At 46.0% G+C, this 26,816-nt stretch overlaps 1 protein-coding gene and 1 long non-coding RNA gene across 2 annotated transcripts; one reads left to right on the forward strand and one right to left on the reverse strand.

Moving 5' to 3' along the window:
* Positions 1–118: 118 nt before the first annotated feature.
* On the forward strand, positions 119–1,644 carry LOC132022206 (uncharacterized). Its single transcript, XR_009405541.1, has 3 exons — positions 119–191; positions 878–1,037; positions 1,513–1,644. It is a non-coding gene; the product is annotated as an uncharacterized LOC132022206 (long non-coding RNA).
* A 3,175-nt stretch (positions 1,645–4,819) lies between these two features.
* Positions 4,820–23,900, reverse strand: E2F6 (E2F transcription factor 6). The gene is made up of 7 exons (XM_059405160.1): positions 23,460–23,900; positions 16,506–16,560; positions 12,596–12,812; positions 10,439–10,595; positions 8,851–8,964; positions 6,060–6,207; positions 4,820–5,580 (listed from the first exon to the last, which is right to left on the reverse strand). The coding sequence occupies exons 1-7, from the start codon at positions 23,565–23,567 to the stop codon at positions 5,531–5,533; spliced, it is 849 nt and encodes a 282-aa protein (XP_059261143.1). The 5' UTR covers positions 23,568–23,900; the 3' UTR covers positions 4,820–5,530.
* Between the last annotated feature and the right edge of the window lie 2,916 nt (positions 23,901–26,816).

The following is a 26,816-nucleotide window of genomic DNA, read 5'->3' on the forward strand; positions in this document are numbered from 1 at the left end:
AGCCAACCGGAGCGCTGGCCTGCGCTGGAGTTGGCAGAGGGCACAGCCGGGCGGCTCCGGGTCCGCCGGGTGTTTATTCTCCCAGATCCAGGCCCGCCCTCCCATTCTGTTCCGTTGTGCTGGGGCTGGGCTCTGCAAACTCCGTTTCCTGTATCCCCTGCTGGCTGGCTGGGCTCGGAGAAGAAGCAATGGTAAGTGCATGGAGAGCCAGGGCTGGGGGGGTGGGGGGGCATGACTTTCTTCCTCGTTCTGACTGCCGTCAGATATTTGCTACCTCAGTGTACCCCTTTTCTTACTTCAGCCTTCTTGTACTAACTCATCTCTGTTGTAGCTGACAATCAAACCCATCCTGGTTTTCTTACAGGACCTTGACTGACGGACGGTACTTGGTATCAAGAGCTGGTCTGTCTACTACCTTTGGCACACATATGTCTTACACGTGAGCTGTGTGCTGCTTCCTTGATCAACAGGTCCAATATGATGTTTTTTTTTTTTTTTAAAGATTTTATTTATTTATTTGACAGACACAGATCACAAGTAGGCAGAGGAACAGGCAGAGAGAGAGGAGGAAACCACTTCCCTGCTGAGCAGAGAGCCAGATGTGGGGCTCGATCCCAGGAGCCTGGGATCATGACCTGAGCCAAAGGCAGAGGCTTTAACCCACTGAGCCACCCAGGTGCCCCCAATGTGATATTCTGAGGAGCAGCAGGATAAGCAAGATCTCTGCAGACTCTCTTCTAACAAGGACAGAAAAATGGACGTAGCTCAGATATCATGCCAATTTCTTAAGTTCGCAGCTGTAAATTTCTTCCTTCCAAGCTATTCTATTTAAATGTTAATGCATAAAAATCAGTATCGTGTTCACTTTCTCAACCAGAATGGGACCTGAAAAATTCTTTGTGAAGTCAAAGCCATTCTCTAGCGGCATCTGCTTAATTGAAAGCAAGTGAAGAAATCTGAGCAATGGTTGATTCTCCACTAGATGGCAGTCATTGGGTAACCCCGAGTGGGGCTCCAGGACACCAGCAGCCACAATGGTGAGTTAGTTGTGTTGACTATAAGCAGCTGTCTTCTGTTCACAGTGCTTGATGGGAGTGGTTACGTGTATTCACATTTGGCTCATTTCTAAAAGATACACATTGCTGGGGCACCTGGGCAGCTCAGTGGGTTAGAGTCTCTGTCTTCGGCTCAGGTCATGATCCCAGAATCCTGGGGTCGAGCCCCGAGTCGGGCTCTCTGCTTGGCAGGGAGCCTGCTTCCTCCTCTCTCTCTGCCTGCCTCTCTGCCTTCTTGTGATCTCTGTCTGTCAAATAAATAAGTAAAATCTTTTTTTAAAAAATTATTTATTTATTTATAATAATAATAAATTAATAAAATCTTTAAAATTTTTATTTTAATAAATGATCAAATTATTAATAAAATCTCTTTTAAAATTTTATTTATTTATAATAAATAATAATAAAATTATTAATAAAATCTTTTAAAATTTTTATTTATTTATTTATTTGACAGAGATCACAAGTAGGCAGAGAGGCAGGCAGAGAGAGAGAAGAGGAAGCAGGCGCCCCATCAAGCACAGGGCCTGACGCGGGGCTCAACCCCAGGATCCTGGGATCACAACCCAAGCCAAAGGCAGAAACTTTAACCCACTGAGCCGCTCAGGAGCCCCAATAAATAAAAAATCTTAAAAAAAAAAATATACACTAGTCTTTTCAGGACCATGGTATCCTTTTACAGCTCAGGTATCTCATGACTCATGGTTCTGGGTAGTGTGTCATCACCACCGATCACTCTCAAACCAATACAGAACTTCAACAGACTAACCACCAGGTGAAATAATGGGAATAAACTGCAGTTTATCTAATTTCCTAAATTTTCTATGTTCCGTGCACACTAGCTTTGGAACCTTTCAGAAAGATGAACTTCATTTTTTTCTTAATTTTTAAAATTATTCAAGATTTATTTGAGAGAGAGAAAGGGAGAGCATGCGCATGAGTCGGGGGGTGGGACAGAAGCAGAGGGGGAGACCCCCAAGCAGACTCTCCATGGAGCTCGGGGCCGGACACGGGGTTTGATTCCACAACCGTGAAATCATGACCTGAGACCAAATCAAGAGTCATTCACTCTTGAATGACTGAACCAGCCGGGTGCCCCCAAGATAAACTTTATAGACCAAAAAAAGCTTCCCAGACGCTGCCAAGTGTCTCCCCGTTCAGTCCCTCCCTCCCCATTTAGAACCACTGCTCTAGCTCCCGCAGGGCTCCCCCAGGGGGAGACCAGGTGCCCACCTCCAGACAGGAAGAGCGCAAACCCGGGAGGGACTGAGCTCTTCAGGCCCAGCTCCGTTTTCCAGACTCGCTGCCAGAGAAGCCACCGCTTTTCCTCTGAGAGGTGTGATGGGAGAGCAGAAGCCAAGAGTCCTACTTCAATTTCAAGTTCCTCACGCCCATGCCCTTCCCCTGAGAAGCCTTACCTTCTCTCCTTGTTCACTCTGTTTTCTACCTTCTCTCTGCGGAACCCCCTTTCTCTGAGCATCCCTGTCCTCCGAAGTCCACCCAAACAGCCCCGTCCACCCATGAGGACAACAGGGCCTTGGGCGAACGAGCTGCCGGCTCTGTCCCAGTGGTCAGAGCAAGTGACAGAGCCCGAGGGCACCACCTCATCGTTGGCCGCAGGGTCCGCAGGAGCAGGTATGCCAACGGGGGGTGGCATTCAATAGTCCACGCACTTTGTGACATGGGACTCACTTTTAATGACCTAAGTGCCTTTATTCTGGTTTCCGTTTTTAATTTTGGGAGATCATCAAATAGCAGATTTCTGAGGTTTTGAGACATGACTTACCATTCACGTTCCCAAGAGAAGTGCTGGTCCTGTGTTCAGGTCCTCAAGCCTTCAGCGGTGCGACCGTTTACTTGTGCGACCTCCAGCATTGAACGCGACAGCAGCCCACGCGTGTCCCTGGGACCAAAGCCCAGGTCCAAAAGGGCGCATACTGGCCTCACATTTCAAGTCCTGATCTCAAAAACAGTGCGCCACACCACAAGGACGTTCGTCTCCTGGGACAAGGGAGAGTTGGGCGGATGTACCGAAATTTGAACAAAATGCAAAATTGGTAAAATTGTTACTTCTTTTTTCTTCCGGTGAAAATTCAGTTTGTTGGTCTGTGTTTTTGCAAAATCAGGGTTTGTTTTTAAATTCTTGGGTGTTGGGTGGAATGAAATCAGGTCACTTCTCTTGGCAGACGCGTTGGAGCCCTCCACCCGAGAGCACGCAAGCCTGGCGGAAAAACCGAACGGCCACGGAGGACAGCGGCCACCCCATGCCACGACGGCAGGGAAGCGGAAGGAGGGCTTTCAGTCAGGTCCGGAAAGAAGACAAGAGGAGGACAATTCCAGGCTGAAGGGTTGGAGCAGAGGCACAGGGACCACCACGTGCGCTGTGCGGCTCGGGCTCGGCAAGCGGGCCTTTTTGGTATGGGTTGGGGCTCGTTGGGCAAGTTAACAAGCTTGGAAGCTAGGGCAGGGCCGGCCCAGGGTCGGAGAGTTGGGATGTTGGCCTGAAGGACAGAGGGGGCGCCCAGGCTTCGGACCAGGGCTGGGTGGCAGCAAGTTGAGCAGAGCCGGGCACACAGGCAGACGGGCCGCCGAGCTGAGCGTGGGGCTGGGAGCAAGGGCCACCGAGCCAGATGGGAGCGCGCTTGCTTTAGTGGTCGTGACAGTGAGAGACCAAACACCCGAAGAGAGAGTTCACTGACAGGATGATTTATAGGATGTGTCTCCAGGTGATGAAGGACCTTCGCTCCCGTGATCTCCTCCACCTTCAGAACGGAACGTAGAACCGTCGTCACATGACACAGGGGAGGAACCAGCTGCTGCCCAGAAGCAACGCAGGCACTTTTGGGAACGTGGCCTTTGCTGGTTTGGGCGCACTGCCTTCTTCTCTCCCAGCCCGTTATTCCTGTTCGGGGAAGGCTTTCCCACCTGTATTTTCCCAGAAGCCTAACGGTCACGGGCCTCGCGTCTTCTCCGGCTTACCCGCCCGTTAGCCGGGCTCACCTCCTCGTCCGGGCTCGGCCGTCACGTGCGAGCGGACATCTGCAACCGCCCCCGCGGGCCGCGGAGGAAACAAATCCCAGACACTTAGCAGTATTTTTCAGGATTGTGATTTTTGATTTCTTTTAAGAATCTTTTTTAACATGGCCTTCGTTTGAAGTTGCTTCAAATCTCTCTCGGAAAACAAGAGAAGCTCAAAACCTGAATCAGAATGATGCTGACGAGAATCCTAGATGGTAGACAAGCCAAGTATCGTGAGTCCGGTTTTACAATTCACTCACTCATGCACTCGAGGATTTGTTCAAATATTTATTGAGTACTTCTGATGTGCCAGGCTTGGGGCAAGGCGCTGGGTATAACAATGATTAAGACAAAGTCCCTCAAGGAGCTCACAGTCTAACGGTGAACTACTGAGTAAACTGAGGCACAGAGTGGTACGTGACTTACCCATGAGGTAGAGAGCGCTAGGTACTGGAAATGTGGGATCAGAGCTGGAGAGAGGGCAGGGTACAACTAACTCATAAAAAGCAAACCCCTTTGATTGAAAAGCAAGGCTGTATACAGAAACATATTACAAAATCTGCTTGCAAAAAGGTTAAAATAGTTTCCAATTTTCATCATGATTAAATTCATGTCTTGCAATGAATTAAGCCATTCCCTGACAGTATTTCCATACTTGTCCCTAAAGCTTCAGGGCATGGTGCTAGTCTGCTCAGACACAGAAACCCTGTAGGGAGCTTGAAATCAAGAAGTATCAGATTTCAATGTCAGCACTGGGAACCATATTGAAATACTTTAATTAAATCCATGAACTTTAAATGTATAGCGTATTTATGATACTTCTACATGTAGAAATTTGGAAAAAACTTTCCTCTAACCCCCATTCAGAGGATTCTAATAAGTTATAGATACCACAGAAATTAGAGAATTTGTCTGTTACTTTCCATATATACATTATTTTGGCTGTACAAGGGTGAAAAGTTTGACTTAGACATATTACATAAGTAATCTAAACACTATACAGATATATACAAAGGCAGCACATTCAGAGGCCTGCACACACCGGCCCAACGTTTAACAGCTAACTGCAGACGTGAACCCGTGTAAGGCAATTTCTTTTGTGACAATGACACATGATCCACAAAGGAAAGGGCAGAGTCTGCGAAGCACTGTCCGCTCCAGTCCTGACCGTCTGTCTCTTGTGATTCTCTCCATAGTGAGGTGATTTCAGTAGGCAAGATGTCCATTTCACGGACAAAACACAGTGAATAATTATAAAAAGAGTTTTCTTCAAAAGCAGAAACCATAATTATCCAGTAATCAAAGTAGTGGGCTTCTCAAAGCCACTACTGGCCTTGATGCTGCTGTCAGGACCAGAGAATTTCATGGATGATTTATTGCTGAGGATCAAATCTGATGCAGAATTCACCCCCACAGGACGCTCCCCAAGGACTCAGCCCACGAATTCCAGAATGCTCTCAGATGCTCACTTCCAGCAATTCCTCACTTTGCTGTGGAGGATTTTCTTCTGCAAAACAACAAACACGAAGGAGATTCTCCTGAGTGAGGGTTTGAGAAGTCGACAGGTACAGAATGTGGGATTCGAGCGCTTCAAAGAAAGGCTGAAGACCCTGGTCAAGAGCCGTACCAAGATGCTGAGGGCAGAGTCTGCTGGGAAGTCTCGAGAGGAGACACGGACTCGGGCGCGCCCTGACAGCACCTGCTGGAGGACGCAGGCGGCCTTCTCCACCCGGACACCACACCAGGGGCGTCACCTCGGCACCCACTGTAATTCTTCATTTCTGAGATCAAAACTACATGGAATTTAACTATTAAGTTCTTAGAAAAAGTCTAAACTGTAGTTAAGAATGACCTAGTCATTCTTAAATTCAATTTTGTGGCTAGAAAGTATAAAAATAGCTGTAAGGCCACAGAGCCTGTATCTATCTGTATCTCAAAAATCCAGTAGACTCTTGAACGTCCCTGATGACCAGATGGGTACAATACCTCTGTCGGGGCGCTCCGGAGGCCTGTCTGCAGAGGAAGAGGCGCCTGCCCCTTCGGATGCTTTACTGCCCAAGTGGCTCTGCTCCACCTCACATAAATACACGTCGATGGGGCCTCTGGTGCTCCTTATATGGACTGTGATTGAGTCCTGGCAAAAGACACATAAAATAGCTTAAAAAAAGACACACAGGATGAATGCGAAAATTCATTAATGACATTGTCTTACTAGATTGACAATGACTTTCCAGAACTTCCAAAGTTTCAATTCAAGTGCTATGTCTGAAAATTTAATGTACTTGAGAGAATCATGTACTTGGCTTTCATTACTCCAGCTTCGGCCACTGAGCTGCCGGCCAACTCATGGCACGGCCCTGGCTCCTGGGTTACCCAGCCAGGACCTCGGGGCCCTGATGTGAACACCTCCACACTGGAGGGCCTGCCTTTCTACACTCAGTGACTTGAGGCCTTCTCGGAGGCTGTACTTGAGAGTCCAAAATCGGTGTTCGCATGACCAAGAAGTCTAAAAGCTCCTGTAGTCTCTCATATGGTTAAGGGTGTGTTTAGCTCTTCGAAACACTGAAGAGGTAGCACAGTAAAAGACAGGCAGGTCTCTGTCCACAGAAAAAGCCAGATGATAGGATCCAGACAAAACACACGTCAGCAACATACAAAATACTCAGAAGAACCGCATATAAACAACTATTAATTATTATTCACATCTTTTGGCTTTGAAGCTTTAAATTTACTCGGACTTAAAATACTTATTTTCTGTAAGATATCAGGAAGTAGGGTGCTTATACTGAGAATTATGCTGAATTCTCTGTGTGTGTGCGCGTGCGCTGAAACCTGGGAATGGACCAAGGAATGCTAAATTCTCAAGGAACAGTTCTAGTTATAAATGATTCCTTTGTTTCTCTGACTAGAAGAGGGTTCAAGTATCACAGTCTGTTCTCTGCCCTTCCACGCGGCAAGGCCGGGCGAGGTACAGACGCCGTGCGCCCCCTCCTGCTCGCCACTTCTCACTGGGGTCTCACAACAGGGCTCCAGGAGACGCAGCTTATCAGGTCTCAAAACCTCACGTCACCTTCTCTGCAGCTTCCCAGGACCAGACATGCAGGCCAGAGAAGGCGCATCCCTGCTCAGGTTCTGGACTGCCAGGCCAGGTCTGGCTCGAATGGCACAGGTTACACAAGCCAAGACTTATCTCCACACAGAACAAACTCTTGCGGCACTCAGACCTGGCAGCCAACTGAGGACTTCCTATTCCACCAAATCAGAGCTGACCAGCCTTTCCCGTAAAGGGTGAGATAGTAGACATTTTTGGCTTTGTGGGCCATACAACCCTGTCACCACCACGTAAGTTTGCCATTAGAGAGAGAAAAGCAGCCAGACACAATGTCTAAACAGAAGGACATGTGGCTATGTGCCGGTGAGACTATGCCTAAAAATCTAGCCAGTCAGATTTGACCTGAGGCCAGTCCAGCCACCCTGGCTCAAGCTCCCCAGATCTCACCCTGGACCTCGGTGGGGGCAGGACGCCCCGAACACCGTGTGCCTGTCTACCACTCCCACTTACTTATGGCTGAGAACAGTTGCCCAAGGGCCCACGTTCACTGGCCTCTGAACTGAACTGTCTTGGGCGTGATCCACAAACTCAGCAGAATTTAGCAACGACGGCCTGAAGCGGCTCACAGCACAGGGGGAACCCAGAACCTCATCAGTCACCGCAGCAGGGGCCGCCACTGGCGTCCCAAAGTATGGATGTGTTGGAAGATTAGTGGTTCGTTATAAAAAAAAGTTTAAACATCTCTCAAACGACTCCTATCAAGTGTTAACAGTTACTTAGGAAATGTGGAATATATCCAAATCTACATAAAATAACGAGGAAACGTCACCCAGAAGTCAGAACTTGAGTGTGACTGGATTAAAAGCTGTCCCTTAACTGATCTGTAACGCCCTATGAATTACCAACATGGGAGCTCACTTGGACAGTGGTGTGCTGGGGAGAGAGGAGAGTGGAGAGTACTCCTCACTCTGGGGCAGGGGGTCCCTACGGCAATGCAGAGGACACCGAGGGGTCTATCAGGCTGTCACCACTTCATGATCTGTCCCATGAATGGCCACTTTCCTTGGTTCTGGTTCCATCCTTACCAAGCAACCTTCTGAGGACAATTCTCTTTCAATACAAACTTTCCTGCAAGGGAAGGAGTGTGCTGGCAGCTGGTAGAGGAGTATTTTCATTCGCACAGTAATTTTACTTTTTATTTTGAATGTACCGGTTAATGTTCTAGTTTATTCCTTAGTCTCTGATGGGCGTGGTTGGGGTCAATTCCCCAGGGCCCTCGCTGCCAGCACACTGCACTTCTGGAACTTCAACAATGAGGCCAATTCTTGGGGAGTCCTCTAAGAGGCACTACAGTGTGCCATTGTCTACTACAGGTTGACACAGGCACTGGGGTGCCATCGAGCATGCACATGTACGGTATGACAGTTAAACACAAACTCTGAAGCCACGCTCTCTGGGTTTGAATTCTGGTGCTTCACTTACTGTGTGATCACGAGAAAGCTATTTTTCTCTGAGCTTCCAACTCCTCCCCTTTAAGAGGATAAGGACTAGTCCATTTGCTCTGTATTTGAAACAAGTTAAACTGTGTCAAGTGCCTGAAGCGGTATCAGGTAGGCAACCAACACCAAGTGATGGAGTTACTACGACCGTGACAGAGCATAGCCTAAGCCACTGACCTGCCTCCCACTTTTAAAAAAATCCTCTTAGAAATGCAGGGATACCTACTTCCCTGGGAGCTGGAACATCCAATCTGGTTTCTGCCGGAGCTTTCACGGCAATAACAATCTGTTCGTGGAAGGCCTGGATGCTGTGGATATCTTGATACGTCACATACGCTAGTGTAAACATCAGTCAAGGGTCTAAGCAGAATGCTACTTACTGAGGAGATAATTTCTCTCTTATAATACATGCATACAAGTGTAACATTAGAATCCCTGTAGTTTCTATGGGATACAAGCTCACAATCAAGGAAAGCAATTGGTAAAAAATTAATTCATATATAATTATTGCTATTTCATCAACAATTCCTAAGATTTTACAAAGTGTTTTACAATACTTGTAACTTGAAGCAGCCCTTTAAACTCCAGTGTCGTGATTATAACAGTATCTGGGGAAAAATAGTAATAACGCACACGAAACCACTCCAGTGTCGGTGTTTACTCCCTGCCCCCATTCCCCACTCACTGCTAGATCATATTATGAGGACCTTTGGGGACAAAATATTCAGTTTTGATGACAACCTCCTATAATATGAGGAGGAAAAAAATTCTGTAAAAGAGTGAAGACAACTTAGAGAATCAGTGTTTCATGGCCATCATGTCCTCGTGGGGTTTCTCACATGCCAAATGCTTTTCCATCTCAGTAGGTGAATTTTTTCATTTTGTTTTTCAGTGTTGCCTGAAATTTTACCAATTACATCATTTACTGGGTTTTCCCGATACTTCTTGCTCACAGATTTTTGGGTAGAGGAATAGCATTTACTTTCCTTCCAGTAACCAGACTACGGAAATAGAGGAGTTTAAGTCTGAAGCATGAACCGCTGGGATCCGTGTTGGCTCACAGAGGCAGCGAGAGCGGAGCAGCAGATGGGCCCGGGAGACCCAGGAGACCCAGAAGATCGCCACCAAAGACAGGTCTCCCCTGCGGGGCCCAGAGGCGCAGCCGGCTCCAGGAGGCTCGGTGGGCCAGAGCGGCAGCGCAAGTGCCATTTCAGTGACAACCTCATTCCACTGCAGAAATAAAAACTCTACGTCACAAATTAGGGAAAACCTGCATTTCACAAACGCCAAGAGAGATTTTACTATCTTTACAGCATTCTGACTAAGAAAACAAACAAGAGTGCGCCATTTTTATTTTAAATGCAAACATGGATGTTGGTACATGGTCACGAGGCAGCATTTAACCTGAACCAACAGCAAATAAAGAAGCAAAAGGCAATTACTTGTGCACATCTGAGGCTACACGATGAAACCTTTACTGGCTTTTAAAACTTCTAATGGTCTGATTTTGTATTTTGAATATTTGAATATATTACTTAAATCCCCAAGTTGACCCTACTATTTAAAATAACCTGCTTTGGAAGGAGAAATTAAAAAAAAAAACAAAACAACAGTTAACAAACAGGGCTGGTGGAGGCGGGGTTGGGGGTGATGGGGAAGCTGGGGGACAGGCATTAAGGAGACACGATATGAGTGCTGGGTATTGTATGTAACTAAGGAACCACTGAATTCTACCTCTGAAACTAATGACACAGCTTATGTTAATTAAATTGAATTTAAATAAAATGTTAAAAAAAAGACAGAGTTAAAGGATATCGTTCATTTTCTTTGTCGTCTGTTAGCTCAAACAGCTGCTGAGCGCAATCCTTGATTAACTCATCCAAAGCATCTTCCATTGCTGACAAGTCAGAAAGTTCCTCCTGCAGCTTCTTCTGTTGGGGCACAGCTCCAAAGTTGCTAAGATCAGATCCTCTTTAAAAAGAAAGGCATTAAAAAACAAACAAACAAAAAAAACCTCACCGTCAGTAACATCTAGGAGATTACAGAGAATACAAATCAGATTACTGGAACTCCTCCAAATGGTGATACCAGGTATTTTATGAACTGACAAAGCGAGGTACTTATGTCACCCATGACCTCCTTCTACTCTAGACAACCATTATTCTTCCTATACATAAACTGGTTTTTGTCCCCATTTCTAGTCATCTTTTTTTTTTTTTTAAAAGAAAGATTTATTTGGCAGACAGCACAAGCAGGTGGAGAGGCAGGCAGAGAGGAGGAAGCAGGCTCCCTGCTGAGCAGAGAGCCCGATGCGGGGTTCGATCCCAGGACCCTGGGGTCATGCATGACCTGAGCTGAAGGCAGGGGCTTTAACCCGCTGGGCCACCCAGGCGCCTCCATTTCTAGTCTCTTACACAGGGAATGAAAAAAAACCCAACAAACCATTGTAACTCTATGGAAATTAGGGGTAGTAAGCAAAGCTGATAGACTTCACTGAGCAGAGAACAAGAGTCAATAACACTGTTAAGCCTCAGCTCTACAATCTACAGCAGGACTTTTAGTAACTTACAATCTTTTAGTCCCCTACGAAAAAGGAGGAATACAGACTAAAATGATAGTTTTGCTAAAATTCTGAGTATTTTCCCCCTCATGTGCATATTCTACTTGGTTCTACGTGAATGTAATGATTATATCCATTACTTTTAAAAGACTTTTTTTTTTTTTTAAAGTTATTACTACCTACCATGTCATATTGGTATGATATGAACCAAACCACTGATATTTTTTTTTCTTTTTTATGGAAAATAAAGAGGAAAAATGCTGTGACCACTTTACCTTTGGTTTACTAGTTCTCAAATCTGTTCCAATTACTGATTCAGAATGCAGTTTGATGTTAACCTTGAAAGTGTTAATGTTATTTAGCAAACATGTTCAAATTAGAATTCAATCTGCATTTCTGTACTATTGAAAAAATTAACTTCCTTTAGGAACCACTTTCCTCTACCAGCAAAGTTCATTATTTAGAGCCATTTCATGATCTTTGTTGGTAGATTTTTCATTTGCCTATAATGAAATGTATTTATATGTACGTATATGCTGCCAACTATTTCTTACTGATCCACAAGATTTGCCTATTGTAAACACAAACAGCTAACTTCTTACGCACACATGCACACACACACCTGTAGAGTAACTTCATCTGTATCAGAAGATCTTTTTTCCACAGTCCTCCCTAATCAAACATGAAGTCTTTGGCAACTTTTTTTTTTTTTTAAGAGAGCGCGAATGAGCAAAAGCACATGCACGAGTGGGGAGGGGGAGACAGAACCTTAAGGAGGCTTCCACGCTCGAGCTCACCACCCTGAGCCAAAATCAAGAGGTGGACACTTAAGTGACTGAGCCCCCGAGACACCCCTAGCAATGGCCTTTTAGACACTGTCTACTGATTGTTCCTTACATTCAGAAGAGTGTGTGATCCATAGCCTGACTCATAATCATCTCGGGTAATTAAGAATGTAGATTAGCTTCCTGCCTTTGCCCCAGAAAAATGAATTACAACCCTTGGGGCGGGAAGCCTCTAAGTGTTCGTTACACTGTTTTACAGCCTTAACTAATTTTCTCCTGATATCAATCATCACTGGGGAAAAAAAAAATCTCCTAACAATCAGACGTCCCCTTCTTATGATCTCGAAAAGCAAAACTCCTAAAATTAATCATTATTCCATTCAACTTTTCCATAATATCTGGATGCTATTCGAGGTCTACAGCTTTCATTTAGTCCTAAATAGGGAAAAAACTATGTATCTTGTGGGATAACGTGAGAAATTCTCATAGAATCCTTTCCTAACAAGAAGCCATCTCTTACTTTGTTTTGTCCTGTCAAAACACTGCTGGTATCTAGTCTGTTTCAAGCACGGTGTTGTCACTTAAGGGGAGCGGGGGAAGCCAGGAGAAGTTCAAAACCAACTCACATCCATCGAATATGGTTCTTAGACTTTTTTTCAACCAGATCGATTCCATCTAAGACATTGGTGATGTCATACACTCTTCGTTTCCGCACTCCCAGTTTTGTGGCAACCTTGTTTAAGTCCAGAATACCCCCAGGAGCAGATCTGACAAGATCCATAAATTTTCGAGTTAAATAAACCAGAGATACATCAAAACGAGGTCTCTTCACTTTTAGAGCTTCTGGGAAACAAAACAAACAAATTTATAAAATTCTCAATAGCACTTCTTTCTCAGCTCATTAAGAAAAGTAATCTATTTCCTCAGTAGGCACAGACACCTACAGAAATTCCACACACTGAACACATCCCAGCTAATTTTTATGGAACCGACTGCTCACGCTGGATAAAAATGGAGCAGCCTATCTCAGGTAAACAAAGGCTTTCGTGCTAGAGGATCTGACATATGCAGCCAATTCCCCTGGGCGTGGGAATCCGTAGGAGCCCGTGGCATCTTATCTAACCGAGGGTCAACAGTTTGCATTTCTACCCGTACGACTCTCAGGAATAGGTTAGAAATGGTTCTTAAGATGAAATTTCTTATTGGGCCTTCCAGTTAAGAAATTCTTTATAAAGCGAAGGCAAAGACTTGTCTTTTTCTTCTTAACACTTAAATTGTTCCTACGCATACCACAGTGTAACCCAGCTGGAAGTTTCTGAAAGAGCTCAAATTAGTCTTCTATTAAAACATTAGACCACATCTTGAGGAAAGTGGCATCTCTGTATTTTTTAAAATATGCACCAGCCTATATTAAAAGGTAAGGAAACGAAGGGGGGAAAATCTCTTTATCTCCCTCCCCCCTTCATCCACTATGATGATTCTGGTTTTTCGTACACACCCCGTCCCCTCAGGACACAGACACACGTAAGTGTCAATATGTACATGTAATGTTCTTTAAATAATTTTTAATTTTTTTCATTAACATATAATGTATTATTAGCCCCAGGGGCACAGGTCTGTGAATCACCAGGCTTACACACTTCACAGCACTTACCATAGCACATACCCTCCCCCATGTGCATAACCCCACCCCCTCTCCCTGCCCCCCTCCCCCCAGCAACCCTCAGTTTGTTCTGTGAGATTAAGAGTCACTTATGGTTTGTCTCCCTCCCGTTCCCATCTTGTTTCATTTATTCCTCTCCCACCCCCCGAAGCCCCCACATTGCCTCTCAACCTCCTCATAACAGGGAGATCATATAATTGTTTTTCTCTGATAGACTTATTTTGCTAAACATAATACCCTCTAGTTCCATCCACGTCATCGCAAATGGCAAGATTTCATTTCTTTTGATGGCTGTGTAGTATTCCATTGTGTATATATACCACATCTTCTTGATCCATTCATCTGTGGATGGACATCTAGGTTCTTTCCATAGTTTGGCTATTGTGGACATTACTGCTAATAAACATTCGGGAGCACGTGCCCCTTTGGATCACCAAATTTGTACCTTTAGAGTAAATACCCAGTATGTACACCTAACTTTTAAAAACAAAAATAACAGGCTGCTTTAATTCAACACTGTGAACAGCCTCACTTGGCTGTGTATTGTATTTCAACATTATTCTTAAGGGCTGCATAATATTTAACTGCAAGGATACTGGCTGAACTTACCCCAATACTGGAAATTTTGACTGTTTCCAACTTTGCTATTTTGCCTGATATTTCAGGAAATCCCCCTGTAGCTAAATTTTTGTGTGCATCTCTGTTTCCTTCAGTTAAGTTCCTTGATTTTGAATTGACAGGTAAAAGGGTATTTTGAGGAATGGCTGTCCTGCTAAACCTACTATCCAGGTGGGGTTTCTATCAATTTTACACAGTGTACGAGAGAGGGGCTCAGTTCATGTGTCTGCCTGAATGGAGTAGTAGTATTCCTTTCACCTTTCTCAACTTGATATTAAAAAACAAGTTCTTATGGTTTGGTGTGTGGAGTAAATAATTTTACAAATAACCCAGCTGTGCTTTCGGTGTGAGCTATATGATCTCTCCTCTTCTCTACTTTCAAAGCATACGACTGTGAGTATGTGTCAAAAGAAATATTCATCTTGTCTTCAATCGGGAAATTCCTATATCCAGAAACTCTACAATGTCACATTCAGTTTAAAGCCCACTGGTGGCTACTCCAAGAACACAAGTACGTATTTTATAATGCACATGTCTTCTCTGTGGAGCCCACTCCTACACTTAATGATCAAACAGGAATAAACAGGAATTAAAATGTTTAATTAGAAGAAAGTCACCATTCTACAAAAAAACTTGGCAGACTACAACAGAGAAATTCTAACTTGAAAAAGCACACATCTAATCACCCTAACTGCTAACACGACAGGGTCTTCTAAGCTCAGGTTTAAGTATATTCCCACCATGTTAGTTACTTTAGAAAGTGACTTGAGAAAGCTATTAACTGAAAACATGTAACCTGACGGTTGCTGACAGAATACAACCACGATTCAAAAGGTTTTCAAACAAAGCTGTTCCCTCATCTAGTAAGGAACGCCATCACACTGTCCTGAGGTCAGTGGCAAGTGAGGTATACAAGCTCCCTGAGCAGAGCTGGACCCTGACTGCAGTGGGAGTAAGGAAATCTTCCTGAAGGGGGTGAGTGGGCGGGGACGGAAAGGTGGAGAGCAAGTGCTTCTCCCCTCACAGAGGGCAGGGGCTTACTGAGACAGAGCCGTGGGTGAGAACGGGTGGGTTCAGGGAGCCCGCAGCTGGCAGAGACGGTGAGGGCAGCGGCTGGAAGGCCAGGCCACCCGGTGGAGCTGGAGTGACCTGTAAGCGCCCTTTCTGTCCAGCCATTCTCTACTGCCCTGTTTCGTGTAAGGATATGAGGTGGCTCATAAATTTAAGGCAAATAAATAAAACCAAATAAAGGAGGAGTCAGGGTTTTCTCTATTTGCAATAGAACATAGTAGAAGAATTCTGGGTTGAGTGAGATCCCAATCCCAGGACTGTGTTAGGAAATCCGACGGGCAGCAGGGTGCCAGAGCCTGAAAGCAGAGAAGTTACTGCGGAGGCTGTGTATCGCGTCCACTGGAGAGGGCGTGCGAGCCCATGCTGGACGCAGCAGCCCCAGATAGAGGCTGAGACGAGGGGCTCAGGTCTGAGAGTTGTGGGGTGAATCCTGACTGAGGCCTCAGTTTATTCATCTATAAAAAAATGAGTAATAATCCACATTTGTACTTTAAAGGCTGTTGAGATAATCCACGCCAAGAGCTTAACACAGCTCGCACTGTACAAGCTCAGTGTGCGCCAGACAATACCGCGGGGTGGTGGAGACGGTCAGAGGACACACGTGCCACGCAAAACTGACCAAACCCGGGGACCAGCTATGCATGAGCCTGCGGCAGGGGCTGAGAAGAAATCCAGGGCTGATATTAAGATCTACATGTGGATCTAGGCATGGTCTATTCCTTGTGGTTAGGACCAAATTAAGGGGAAGTCAGGGGTCTACCTACGGTAACAATTTCCAGAAGGATGGGAACCACAGCAGTTGGTACTCCATCTCCTTTCGATGACTCTGCACCCCGGTCCATGGCAGGAAGGGGAGAGAGCAAAGGCAATGGAAGGAAGTCTGGAGGACCAAAGGCAGTTTGTCCTGTTATCAACCGCCTTCAATTCTGCTGATGGCAGCGAGTAACTGATCTCACAGAATTCTGAGAAAAATACCCTTAAACATGGACCACTCCATTTTAAAAATGATTTCTAAAAGCAACAAAGAATCAGCCAGTGTTCATGTACATTATTTAGCCCACAACCTCAACTTTTACTTAAGTTTACCTAAGTTTTCCATAAATTTATGTACATTTAAAATACATCATTTAAATCATATGAAGCTCAAACTAAAAAAACTTAAAACCTATTCAGGATCAACTTACTTCTCATGGAGACATACTGTACATTATCTTCTAAATTAATCCTTATTTTTGATGGCTGGATAAAAGAAAATACAGAAATTTAAATTAGTAATTTAAAGACAATAATGCAAAATGAGCAAAAGCAAATGAAAAGCATTTCCTGGATAACATGAGGGTTTGTATTTTTTTCCACCCTGGGGTAATAATTCAGTTGGGGGAAAGGCAGACCTTCCTGCATACTGTATGTGTGCAAGGACAGCTTGCTTTCCCACACACTTTGCCATAAATGCAGCCACACTACATGCTGTCTACACCAAGAGCTATGGAAAAGCAGAGTCCAATGGGAAACCCCCCCATTTTTTTTTTTTTACCTTTTGACTATGAAAACATGATCTCTTTATCTTGGAAGAGTCCCAACAGTATCCTGGCCCCTCTGGGGCAGATCCCAGTACGTATAAATCCTATGGGTGAACAATACCGGAGATTTCCAAAGTGTCCATAGTAATGACACATTCATCTCCTTTGTATACAAAATAGTTCTTGGCTTAAGATGGGGGTTTGGGACTACCAGCCACCCGACTTCCTAGATGCCGAGAGATCCTGGCCTTTATCTGTAACACAGTGTGTTGATATCATTTTATTGCCCATTTTCCAAGCTACTATGAAGATTAAAAAGAAATTGTGTCGATGGTAAAATCCTATGCAACCCTAAGAGACTATTATCATTTTGCATTTTGAACCAGAAGAGCACCTGGTACATTCAAGCACTTGGTAAGTATTTGTTAACATGGGAAGTTGAAATAGGATCTTGTCGCACATAACTTCAACTGTGCAGTAACTCCGAACTCTGAAATGGTGAGTACTTAAGACACAGGACACAGGGTGAAGATTCCCTCCTGTGTACACCATGAATACAGATCCCCGAGAGATTATCAAGCATCATTTTCTGTGCTCTACTACAACATGCATCCTCTTGCTAGATCAGCCTGACATCTGGCAAGCCTTTCCTGCTGCTCTAACTTTGGTAAACGGCATTCAACAAGTAGGCCCCAGAAAGGATTAGACAAGACTCCTTTTGAAGTGACTTTAAAATCAGAATAAATGGGAGTGCCTGGGTGCTTCAGTCCGTTAGGCATCTGCCTTCGCGCAGGTCATGGTCTCAGAGTCCTGGGATCTAGTACACATCGGGCTCCCTGCTCAGCGGGGGAGTCTGCTTCTCCCTCTCCCTCTGCCACTCCACTGCCCCGCCTGCACTCACTCTCTCCCTCTAAAATGAATACATAAAATCTGAAAAAAAAAAAAAAAATCAGAATAAATGTTTCCTCACAGAAGCGTTAGTGAGCTATTAGGGAGAAGGAAAAAAAAAGTAACTGAAATGCTATCCGTGCACTTGGTCCATGTCATTTAGGTCCACTGGATCAGAGCAGTGCACCTCGCCCCTGGAGGAAGCCGACAAGGCTCTCCACTCTGGTACGGACCCCGGTAAGAACCCGCAAGTGCAAACAGGAGATGGAACAGAGGCAGCTCCCACTCGAGGTGAGGAGCCATCAAGGTCCCTCTCGAAAGGAGACTGCGTACACTCCTCTCAGGCATATCCACTTTCTTTTTATTTTGAAATAATCTCAGCGTTCACGAAAGGGACACAAGCAGCACTAAGAATTGCTACATACCCTTCATCCAAATCCCCCACGTACTAATGCTTTAGGACATCTGCTCTATCACTTCTCTACACGCGTGTAATTCTTTCCCTTGGAATCACCTGAGGGTACATGGCAGACCCCTACGGAACACAGCGTGTGCCTCAAGGATGTTCCCTTATACGACCACCAAATATTTACCAAGAAGTCTGTGCCAACTCAGCAGTTTCTTTCTTTTTTTTTTTTTTTAAAAGATTTTTTTATTTATTTGACAGACAGAGATCACAAGTAGGCAGAGAGGCAGGCAGAGAGAGAGAGGGGGAAGCAGGCTCCCTGCTGAGCAGAGAGTCCAATGCGGGGCCTGATCCCAGGACCCTGAGACCATGACCTGAGCTGAAGGCAGACACCTTAACCCACTGAGCCACCCAGGCACCCCCAACTCAGCAGTTTCTAAAGAAACGCTCAGCAAAACCTGGACTTTGAGGGCACTCCAGGGAAGGTTCAAAAGGAAGAGAAGATCATGCTACTAGAAAGCAGAAGAAAGCAGATGTCTGCTATGCTCAGAGAGAACCCTTAGTGACACCGCTGACTGCAGTTAATGCGGGAACTTGACAGTAGTCATGGGTCAGGTAACCTGAGATTTCCACACCAAGTTGACTGCGGCACCTGGTTTCTCTCTGCAGCCTACAGCAAAATGTGTGAGGGAGAACTCAAGAAAGGGATTTTTAAACAAAAAGGAACCTGAATTGAAAGACTTTAAAATTCCCAGCCTTGAGGCGCTTGGGTGGCTCATTTGGATAAGCGTCTGCCTTCAGCTCAGGTCGTGAACCCAGAGTCCCAGGATGGAGCCCCGCAGTGGGCTCCCCACTCAGTACGGAGTCTGCTTCTCCCTCTGCTCCTCCCCCTGCTCGCTCACTCTCAAATAAAATCTTAAAAAAAAATTCCCAGCTTCTCCAGAAGCTCAAGTTAAGAAATGACAGCTGAGAAAGACCAAATCCAAGGTGAAATCTAAAGATGATGGTGAAGGGCGCGTGCGTGACTCAGTCGGTTAGGTGTCCAGCTCTTGATTTCAGCTCAGGTCATGATCTCAGGGTCGTGAGACTGAGCCCCAAGTCAGGCTCTTCGCTGGGTGTGGAGCCTGCTTGAGATTCTCTCTCGCCCTCTACCCCTCCCCCTGCCCCTCTCTTTCAAAAAAAATGAAGCTGACAGTGAGGGTGTGACGTCACAGCCTCCGAGAAGACCTCAGGTGAATCAAAGATGCTGCCTCAGAGAGCTGTGCAGTCACACAAGAGGCCTTGACAGAGATGAGCCCCACAGATCCTCTAAGTCTCAGCCAGGGCCTCAAAGAGGGCCCAGGGCCCTGTCCACCAGCCACTCCAACAGGAGCCTAAGGTGGAGAAGGGTTCAGCCAGAAGAGAGGTGGGACGCTTGTCTGCGGAGTGAGCCACAACAGGATTCACAGAAGGTCCACATGGTTTTTGGTTTTCAGGAGAACTGTATCAGCGAAAACACTGTCAGCTTGGATGAAAGGGGACACGGTTTAAATTGAAAAAGGTTACTCAATACCCAAAGTTCTACTGCCAGGAAGCAGGCTGATAAAATTACTCAGCTACAAATAGGGATTTCCTCTCATGAGCAAAAAAGGAAGACAGTGGAACAAGCAGCCCAGAGGGTAGAGCTGGCAGCACAGAGAATTGTTCCCTGAGACCTAACCAAGAAATTTCTAAAACTTAGCAAGCTGATTTTCAGAACTACTCCGGACCATTACCTCCCTGTGACTCCCATTTCCTCCTTTAGGAACAGGAATGTCTAGAGCAGGTATCAGGTCTGTCACACTAGTGTGTGCTGGCTGTGCTGGGGTGGGGGAGAGAGAGAGTCAGATAATGGTCTTTTTAGCGTCACGTGTCTAAAGATCTGGAGGAGCTGGACGGGCTGTACTTGAAGACCTCCATCCGAGGAGCCTGGATGCTTATTTTATTCTCCAAGTATAAAATCTGTTATTGTGAGGCTCGGATTGTCCCAGGTTAGGCCAATGGGGGCCTTTTCAAAGTGGTGCCTGTGCAGGACACTTATTTTTGACCTTTTCAGCGTCGTGAGGATACTAGTCCTCCAATATCTATGGGACTAACCTGCCCGGGTGCCAGCACAGAATGCTGCTTCTAGTGCTGACCACCCACCACTGGGGAAGCTGTCATGGTCTTCAGTCCTTTCGAGGATTCTCACGGGGAGGTTACTCTCTGGTAAATCCCTTGAGGGATGCCAAGGGAGAGCTCAGTAGTAGAGAAACCTCAAGAATGGACTACCTAAGAAAAACTTTCCCTTTCAATCACCCAACTGGTTCTGTGCCCCAACTTGTTCAGGCTTGATACCTAGCCTGTCTGCATTTCCGCTGGGGAGTGCATGGAGAAGACAGAGGCCGCCAGACTGAAAATCAGTACGATCTCAATGCACACAGCTCTCCAGGAACCAGCAGCTCCTGACAAGCAAGTCTGCACAATGGAAGCAATTTTACGACTGTTCCGAGTCCCGCATCTGAAGACTGCAGAATAAATTATAATTTGAGATCTTAAAGGACAAAGGAGCACTAGGTCAGTGTTAGGGACTAAAACCTTAAGCACTGCCTCTAAGTTGGTGAAACATTTCTCTATGCAGATGTCTCTTTGTTCCGCCTGCCTATTTTGGGGAGTCATATTCCTTTAAGAGCCCTTTGGAAATAGACCCCTGTCCAAGGTGTCTGCATTCTCCTCATTCAAATTTTCCTCATTTTTCAATGTGCAGACTAAGTTCCACCTCCAGCCAATACTACTTCCTCCCTTCTCTAAAATTCGGTTTTCAAGCCATTTACCTGGGGAAACATCTATCACTCAGGCAAATGCATGACTAGACAGTGGACTGATCTTTGCATAGCAATACACTTCATTAAATATCCAGTCACTGGCCAATCAAAAAACACCGAGAGGGCAGTTTAAATCACCCTTTCACAAGCAGGAAAATAAACACACATCCAAACATGTACAAGTACCTACTTCAGTCATCCAATAACTACGTGCCAAATGTTTTTGCGAGAGGCACCAAACCACTGCAGATGTAACAGCGAAATGGACAGAGTCACTGCACTCAGGGACCTACGAGCCACATGCTGCAGGCAGGGTAAGTAAGCACAGGGTGCTCTCGGAGCACAGAAGGAGTGCCTAACCTAGTCCTGACGGGTCAGGGAAGGCTTCAGACAAGGAACCTACACACCCAGACCTGAAAACCAGGGGAGGTAACAAGGAAAGGGCTTTTGGGGAAGGTGGAGTGTGAATATGAAGGGATCCAAACGAATACAGAAATTTGGAAATCTAGCAACTATAAGCAGTTCAAAAAAAGATAAATCCAGGAACCTGACTATATTAAGAAGTTTCTACTGTGTTCTGAAAGCACTAGGAAACTGCGAAGGATTCTTTAAGCCAAGTGACATGGTCAGAAACATGCTTTAAAAAGACCACGATAGTTACTATGTGGAGAGTATCTAGAAGTCTGGGGGCAAAGCCAGAAGCAGGAAAACACTGCAACAATCTAAAAGACGGTGAGGAGTGCCAAGTATTGGTGATTAATTTTCATGAGATCGGGAGGACAGAGGGGGTCAGTTGGGAGAAGGAAGAAGGCAAGGATAATACCCAAGCGACGAGCTTAGGCAATCTGGTGGGTGTGGTGCCATTCAGAGAGATAAGAGAGAGCAAAGCTGTTGCGGCTTTGGCAAGAAGATAATGAGTTTAATTATGGATAAGAGTTTGAAATCTAAGAAAAGTCAGCAGACAGTTGGAAAGCTCTGAGCTGGATTTATAGATCTAGGAGTTATGACACAGTAACAGAAACTGCCCAAGAAGATAAGAATATCTAAGACTTCAAGGGATGTGTGTATCTTCTGATGTTAGGTGCAAAATTAACTGGTTCTTCCACAGTTGAGAGTTCAGGGCTTTTATCAAAGCCTCAAAGATTAAGACTACCAACACAGACGGTACCGATAAAGACAATATCAGAAGTCCTAAGAGTGGCGCAGGGCTTTTATCAAAGCCTCAAAGATTAAGACTACCAACACAGACGGTACCGATAAAGACAATATCAGAAGTCCTAAGAGTGGCGAATGACATCCCACATGAAGCTCGTGTAGAAAGAGTAGAAGAAAACCCGAAATAGCACCAACACGTAAGAAATGCGGAGATAAAGAGCAGTTTGTACAAGAAGAGACCAGATGAGTACACGGAGCACCACGAGTATATATGGCCAAAACAGCCATTCAAAGGTGAGTTTCCAACAAAATCAAGTGGTCAGTCGTGTGGAAACTAGAGATAAGGGGTGAAACATCTGACGGAACTGACAAGGCTGTTGGCAAACTTGGTTAGAAGAGCTGTGCGGAGAGCAGAGGTCCCCAGCCCAGCAATGTAATGACAATGGACACAGTGAAAGCAAACAACTTTCTGGAAAAGTCTGGAGGGAAGAGATACAGATGACAGAATATCTAGAATTAAGGGAAGGCTCTTTTAAGGTGAGGAAATATTTAGGATGCAGTTAAAGCGGCCCAGAATTAAACATCAGGGGTCAGACATGGTGAGATTAAATCCAGGCTTTTCCAGGTACTATCTAACCACTGGCAAGCCACTTAACACTTCCAAATCTATCTTGACAGCTGGAGAACAAGAATGATAATCTCGCAGGACTGCTAACAGGAATTAAATAAGATTATGCTCGTAAATTATTTTTGAGCACTGAGCCACTATGGTGACGGGGCAATATTAACTTCATGTTTCATTATGGAAGAAACCAGTAGAAAAGAAAATACAGGGAGAAATGGAAAATCATGGACTCATCAAAGCCTCTGAGAACCACGAAGAACAGACTGCATCTAATCTAAAACAAGAAGAGAGGAAACTAACCTTACGCAGGGAGGGAGCGCGACCTTCCTGGATTTGCCGAAGGGGCAGCCTATGGGGGGGGGGGGGGGGAATGTAGTGCGGGGTTTTAAATGGCTACAGCCAAGTAAGAGAATGGGAGAGGAGGGCGAAGACAAACACAAATAAGTTGCAGAGATACGCGAGGGTCCAGGAGAGGCAGAAAACGCGAAATTGGGCAATTTTCTCCAACAGCGCTCAGAGCACAGGACGGGCAGCTGGGGAGCCAGGGAGACCGGGTGCTCCCGCTGCGAACCAGGCTCAGGGAAAACCCACGACCCGGAGGGCGGTGGGTCCGGCTTCCCAGCGGACGTGAAGAGGCTGCCGGACCGGAGAGCCGCCCCCGCCCCGCCACGCGCCGCGCCAGGGCTCCGGCGCTCCCAGCACAGGCCATCCCCGGGGCTTACCAGCAGGCCCTCCACATTGATGGGGTCGCGGCACCGACGGCGCACCGTCTCCTCCGCCGGGTCCACCAGCAGACTGGGCAGTTTCCGCGCCGGCAGCTGCTGACTCATGCTGCCCAGCCCGCCGTCCCTCGCCTCGCACCCCGCGAGCTCTTCCGCCTTCTCCCGCTCCGGCCGGGCACCGCCCCCAACGCGCCGGGTCCCGGGGGCCGAGCACGAACCGGGCCCGCAGCTTGCTCCGAGGCGCCACTGCCTAGCCCGGCCCGCGAACGAACGCGGCACCGCTCCACGATCTCGGGAGCTACAACGCAGACGGGAAGAGTGCAGGGTGACCCACGGCTCTCAGGACGCCAGGCCCGCCATCTTCCCGCATGCGCAGTGCGCCGCCCCCAGTGCGCATGCGTGCCGCTTCCGGAGCGCTCCCACGCACTAACTCTCTCCAGGCGGCCGGAGCCCAGGAAAGCCCGGACGCGAAATCCACGGAGAGGATGGCAGAGGAGAGGAAGAGGTGGAGCAGGAATTTCAGAAGAAGGGAACAGAGCCAGAGAAAAGAGGCTTCGGTGGCGGGGGAACGCCATTGTCAACACTGATCACTGAAACTTCTGAGCTTGCCGACTGTTAATTAACCTTGAGCTCCCTCCGCACACCGCAGGCATTTGCCCGGTGTTGATGCTTAGTAAATATTGGTAATCAAACTGGTGTGCAATTGTTTATTTATAGGCTTCTTTCTTTTATCTGATGAATAAATTACTGATTATCTGTTGTATTAGATATCGTGGTGGGTACAGGAGATATTCTTTGATATTTGGCACAGACTCAATCTCAAATCCCAATAGAGGAAACGGAACATTTAAAGCTGGAGTCAGAAAGTGTGTTTTCAGATCCTGGCTTCTCTCTCTCCTTATTAAGTTTACAAGACCTTAAGCAAGTTACTTAATCACGGTGTGCCTCAGTTTCTTCATTTGTTAAGTGGGAATAACAACAGTATTTATTTCATAAGGTTGTTGTGAGAATTAAATTATTAAATACTTAGAACAGGAACAAGGGCATGTTTGAAATAAAAACCCAATGCAATGCGGTAAGTTCAGGGTAGAGGGCAGCAAACTGAGCGCTGTGGTAGCTAGACCAGGAGTTTCCACCCAGCCTGAGGTGTGGCAGGGGAGGCTTCTGCTGGAAGTTGGCTCCCACTATACTATGAATTTTCCAGTGAGAGGCATTCTCTAATCTTTGTAGCTCCAGCATCTAGCACAGTACCTGGCAAATATTAAGAGCTCAGTAAAAGTTTGCTAAATTAATGACTTGAGATAGAGAATAACATATGGGCTAAGTCTCTAGAAGACCGAATTTTGTTGCAGAATGGAGAATTGTCCAGAGTTGTTAAAATATGCCTTCACCAACCAGAGTCCCTGGGAAGGCAAGCTCCAGAGACCAGAAATGAATGTTTTTTTAATAAAAAAATATAATCCACTGTTTGCTACATGTTTGGCATTCTACTAAAGGTTCTGCATAGATTTTTTTTTTGCATGTAAATCTTATATCAAAACCGAAAGGTGTTTTCCTGTCCAATTTATAGATTAGGAAAATAAAGATTAACAAGATTGCAAAAATTACCCAGGGTCCTGGGTAGGGTGTGGTAGAGACAGGATTTGACTCCACAGCTGATTAGCTACTCTGGTATGCCACTCCTTAAGAAGATTACTGGAGAGTGACTAGATTTTCTCCAGCCAGGGATGGGGTTGGGTGAGCAAAGGAGGGGTGTGGGTGAGATTGAGTGTGGCCGGCACTCCAGGCTGAAGACCGCGTGAACATAGCTGTGGAGAGCTGGAAAAATGGCACGGCCTTCCAGACACGATTCCTGTAACTCGGCTTCCGCCTGAGACTTCATCGTTCACACATTTGAGCATGAACCTGACATAGAGGAGGTGCTGAAGGGGAAGCCAGTTCACTAGGGCCTTACCTTGTGCTCCAACAGCCTCCAGCCTGGGGAGACACATAATTAGAACACAGAAACCCTACTAAAACGTGTATCACATGCTATGGGAACACAGAGGAGGAAGAAAAGAAAGAACTGAATTTGGTGTATTTAAAGATGCTTTTTTTTTTTTTTTAACATAGCTCCCAGTGAGGTAGATATTTCTAGAATATTTTGCGGATTGAATGTAGAACCTGGAAGAGGATAAGCGCCTTGCCTAAGGCCATGTGGGGATCAGCAGGGCTTCAGACTCCATATCCTTTGCTTCATCCACCATGCCCCACGGTGGGGCCCAGACAGTTCTCCACACAGAAATTCTGTATTTCCCATCTCCAGTCCTGTTGCTGTGTGTGCTTCCTGGGGCAAAATGGTGGACCTTCAGATTTTATTTAATTTATTTATTTTTAAAGATTTTATGTATTCAGTTGTCAGAGAGGGGAAGAGAGAGAAAGAGAGCACAAGCAGGGAGAGCTGTAGGCAGAGGGAGAAGCAGGCTCCCGGCTGAGCAAGGAGCCCCATACGGGACTCAGTCCCAGTCTCAGTGGGATCCTGACCTGAGCTGAAGGCAGATGGTTAACAACTGAACAACCCAGGCATCCTGGATCTTTGGATTTTAAAATCAGGGCTGAAACATAGGCCAAGTGCAAATGTGTACATTAGAAATGCCACAAGACCTTACCTGTCAAAGGATGCTTTACTTTCCCTCTGCGGTAAAATTTCTTCCCCATAAGTCTGAGGAAATGGCCATGTCCAAGGGGACTTTCTGTGACAATGGAAATGTTCTGTGCTGTCCAGTATGGCAGCCACTAGCCACATGTGACCCTTGAGCTCTTCAAATACAGCTAGTGTGTCTGAGGAATTGAATTCCAAATGAATGTTTAATTCAAACAGTAAATTAAATAGCCACATAACAGTGGTTACCCTATTGGATAGCACAGGTGAAGAAACTAAAATGTATGGATATCGTCTAGTGCTGTGCTATTTTGTTTGTGTGTGTGTGTGTGTTTCTGTTTTGTGGGGGAGAGGAAGAGAATGTGCCCAGGGGAGGGGCAGAGGGAGAGGGAGAAGCTTAAGCTGGCTCCAGGCTTAGCACGGAGCCGACCTGGGGCTCCATTTGAGGTTGGATCTCAGGTCCCTGAGACCATGACCTGAGCCAGAATCAATAGTTGGCCACTTAACCGACTGAGCCACCCACACAGCCAAGTGCCATGATATTTTGTGGTTGTGGACCTCAGCATCGCCCTCACATGGGATTATTAAGAATGCACATTTTTTGGCCCTGAATCAGAGACTGAGGATTTGGGCATACTCTGCAAGGCACCGGTCTAGCCCTGTCTTTTATTTTGCAGATGAAGAAACTGATCTCCAGCCCCTCTTCAAGTGCCTGA

Source organism: Mustela nigripes, chromosome 7, assembly GCF_022355385.1.
Source record: "Mustela nigripes isolate SB6536 chromosome 7, MUSNIG.SB6536, whole genome shotgun sequence".
NCBI classification, from domain to species: Eukaryota; Metazoa; Chordata; class Mammalia; order Carnivora; family Mustelidae; genus Mustela; species Mustela nigripes.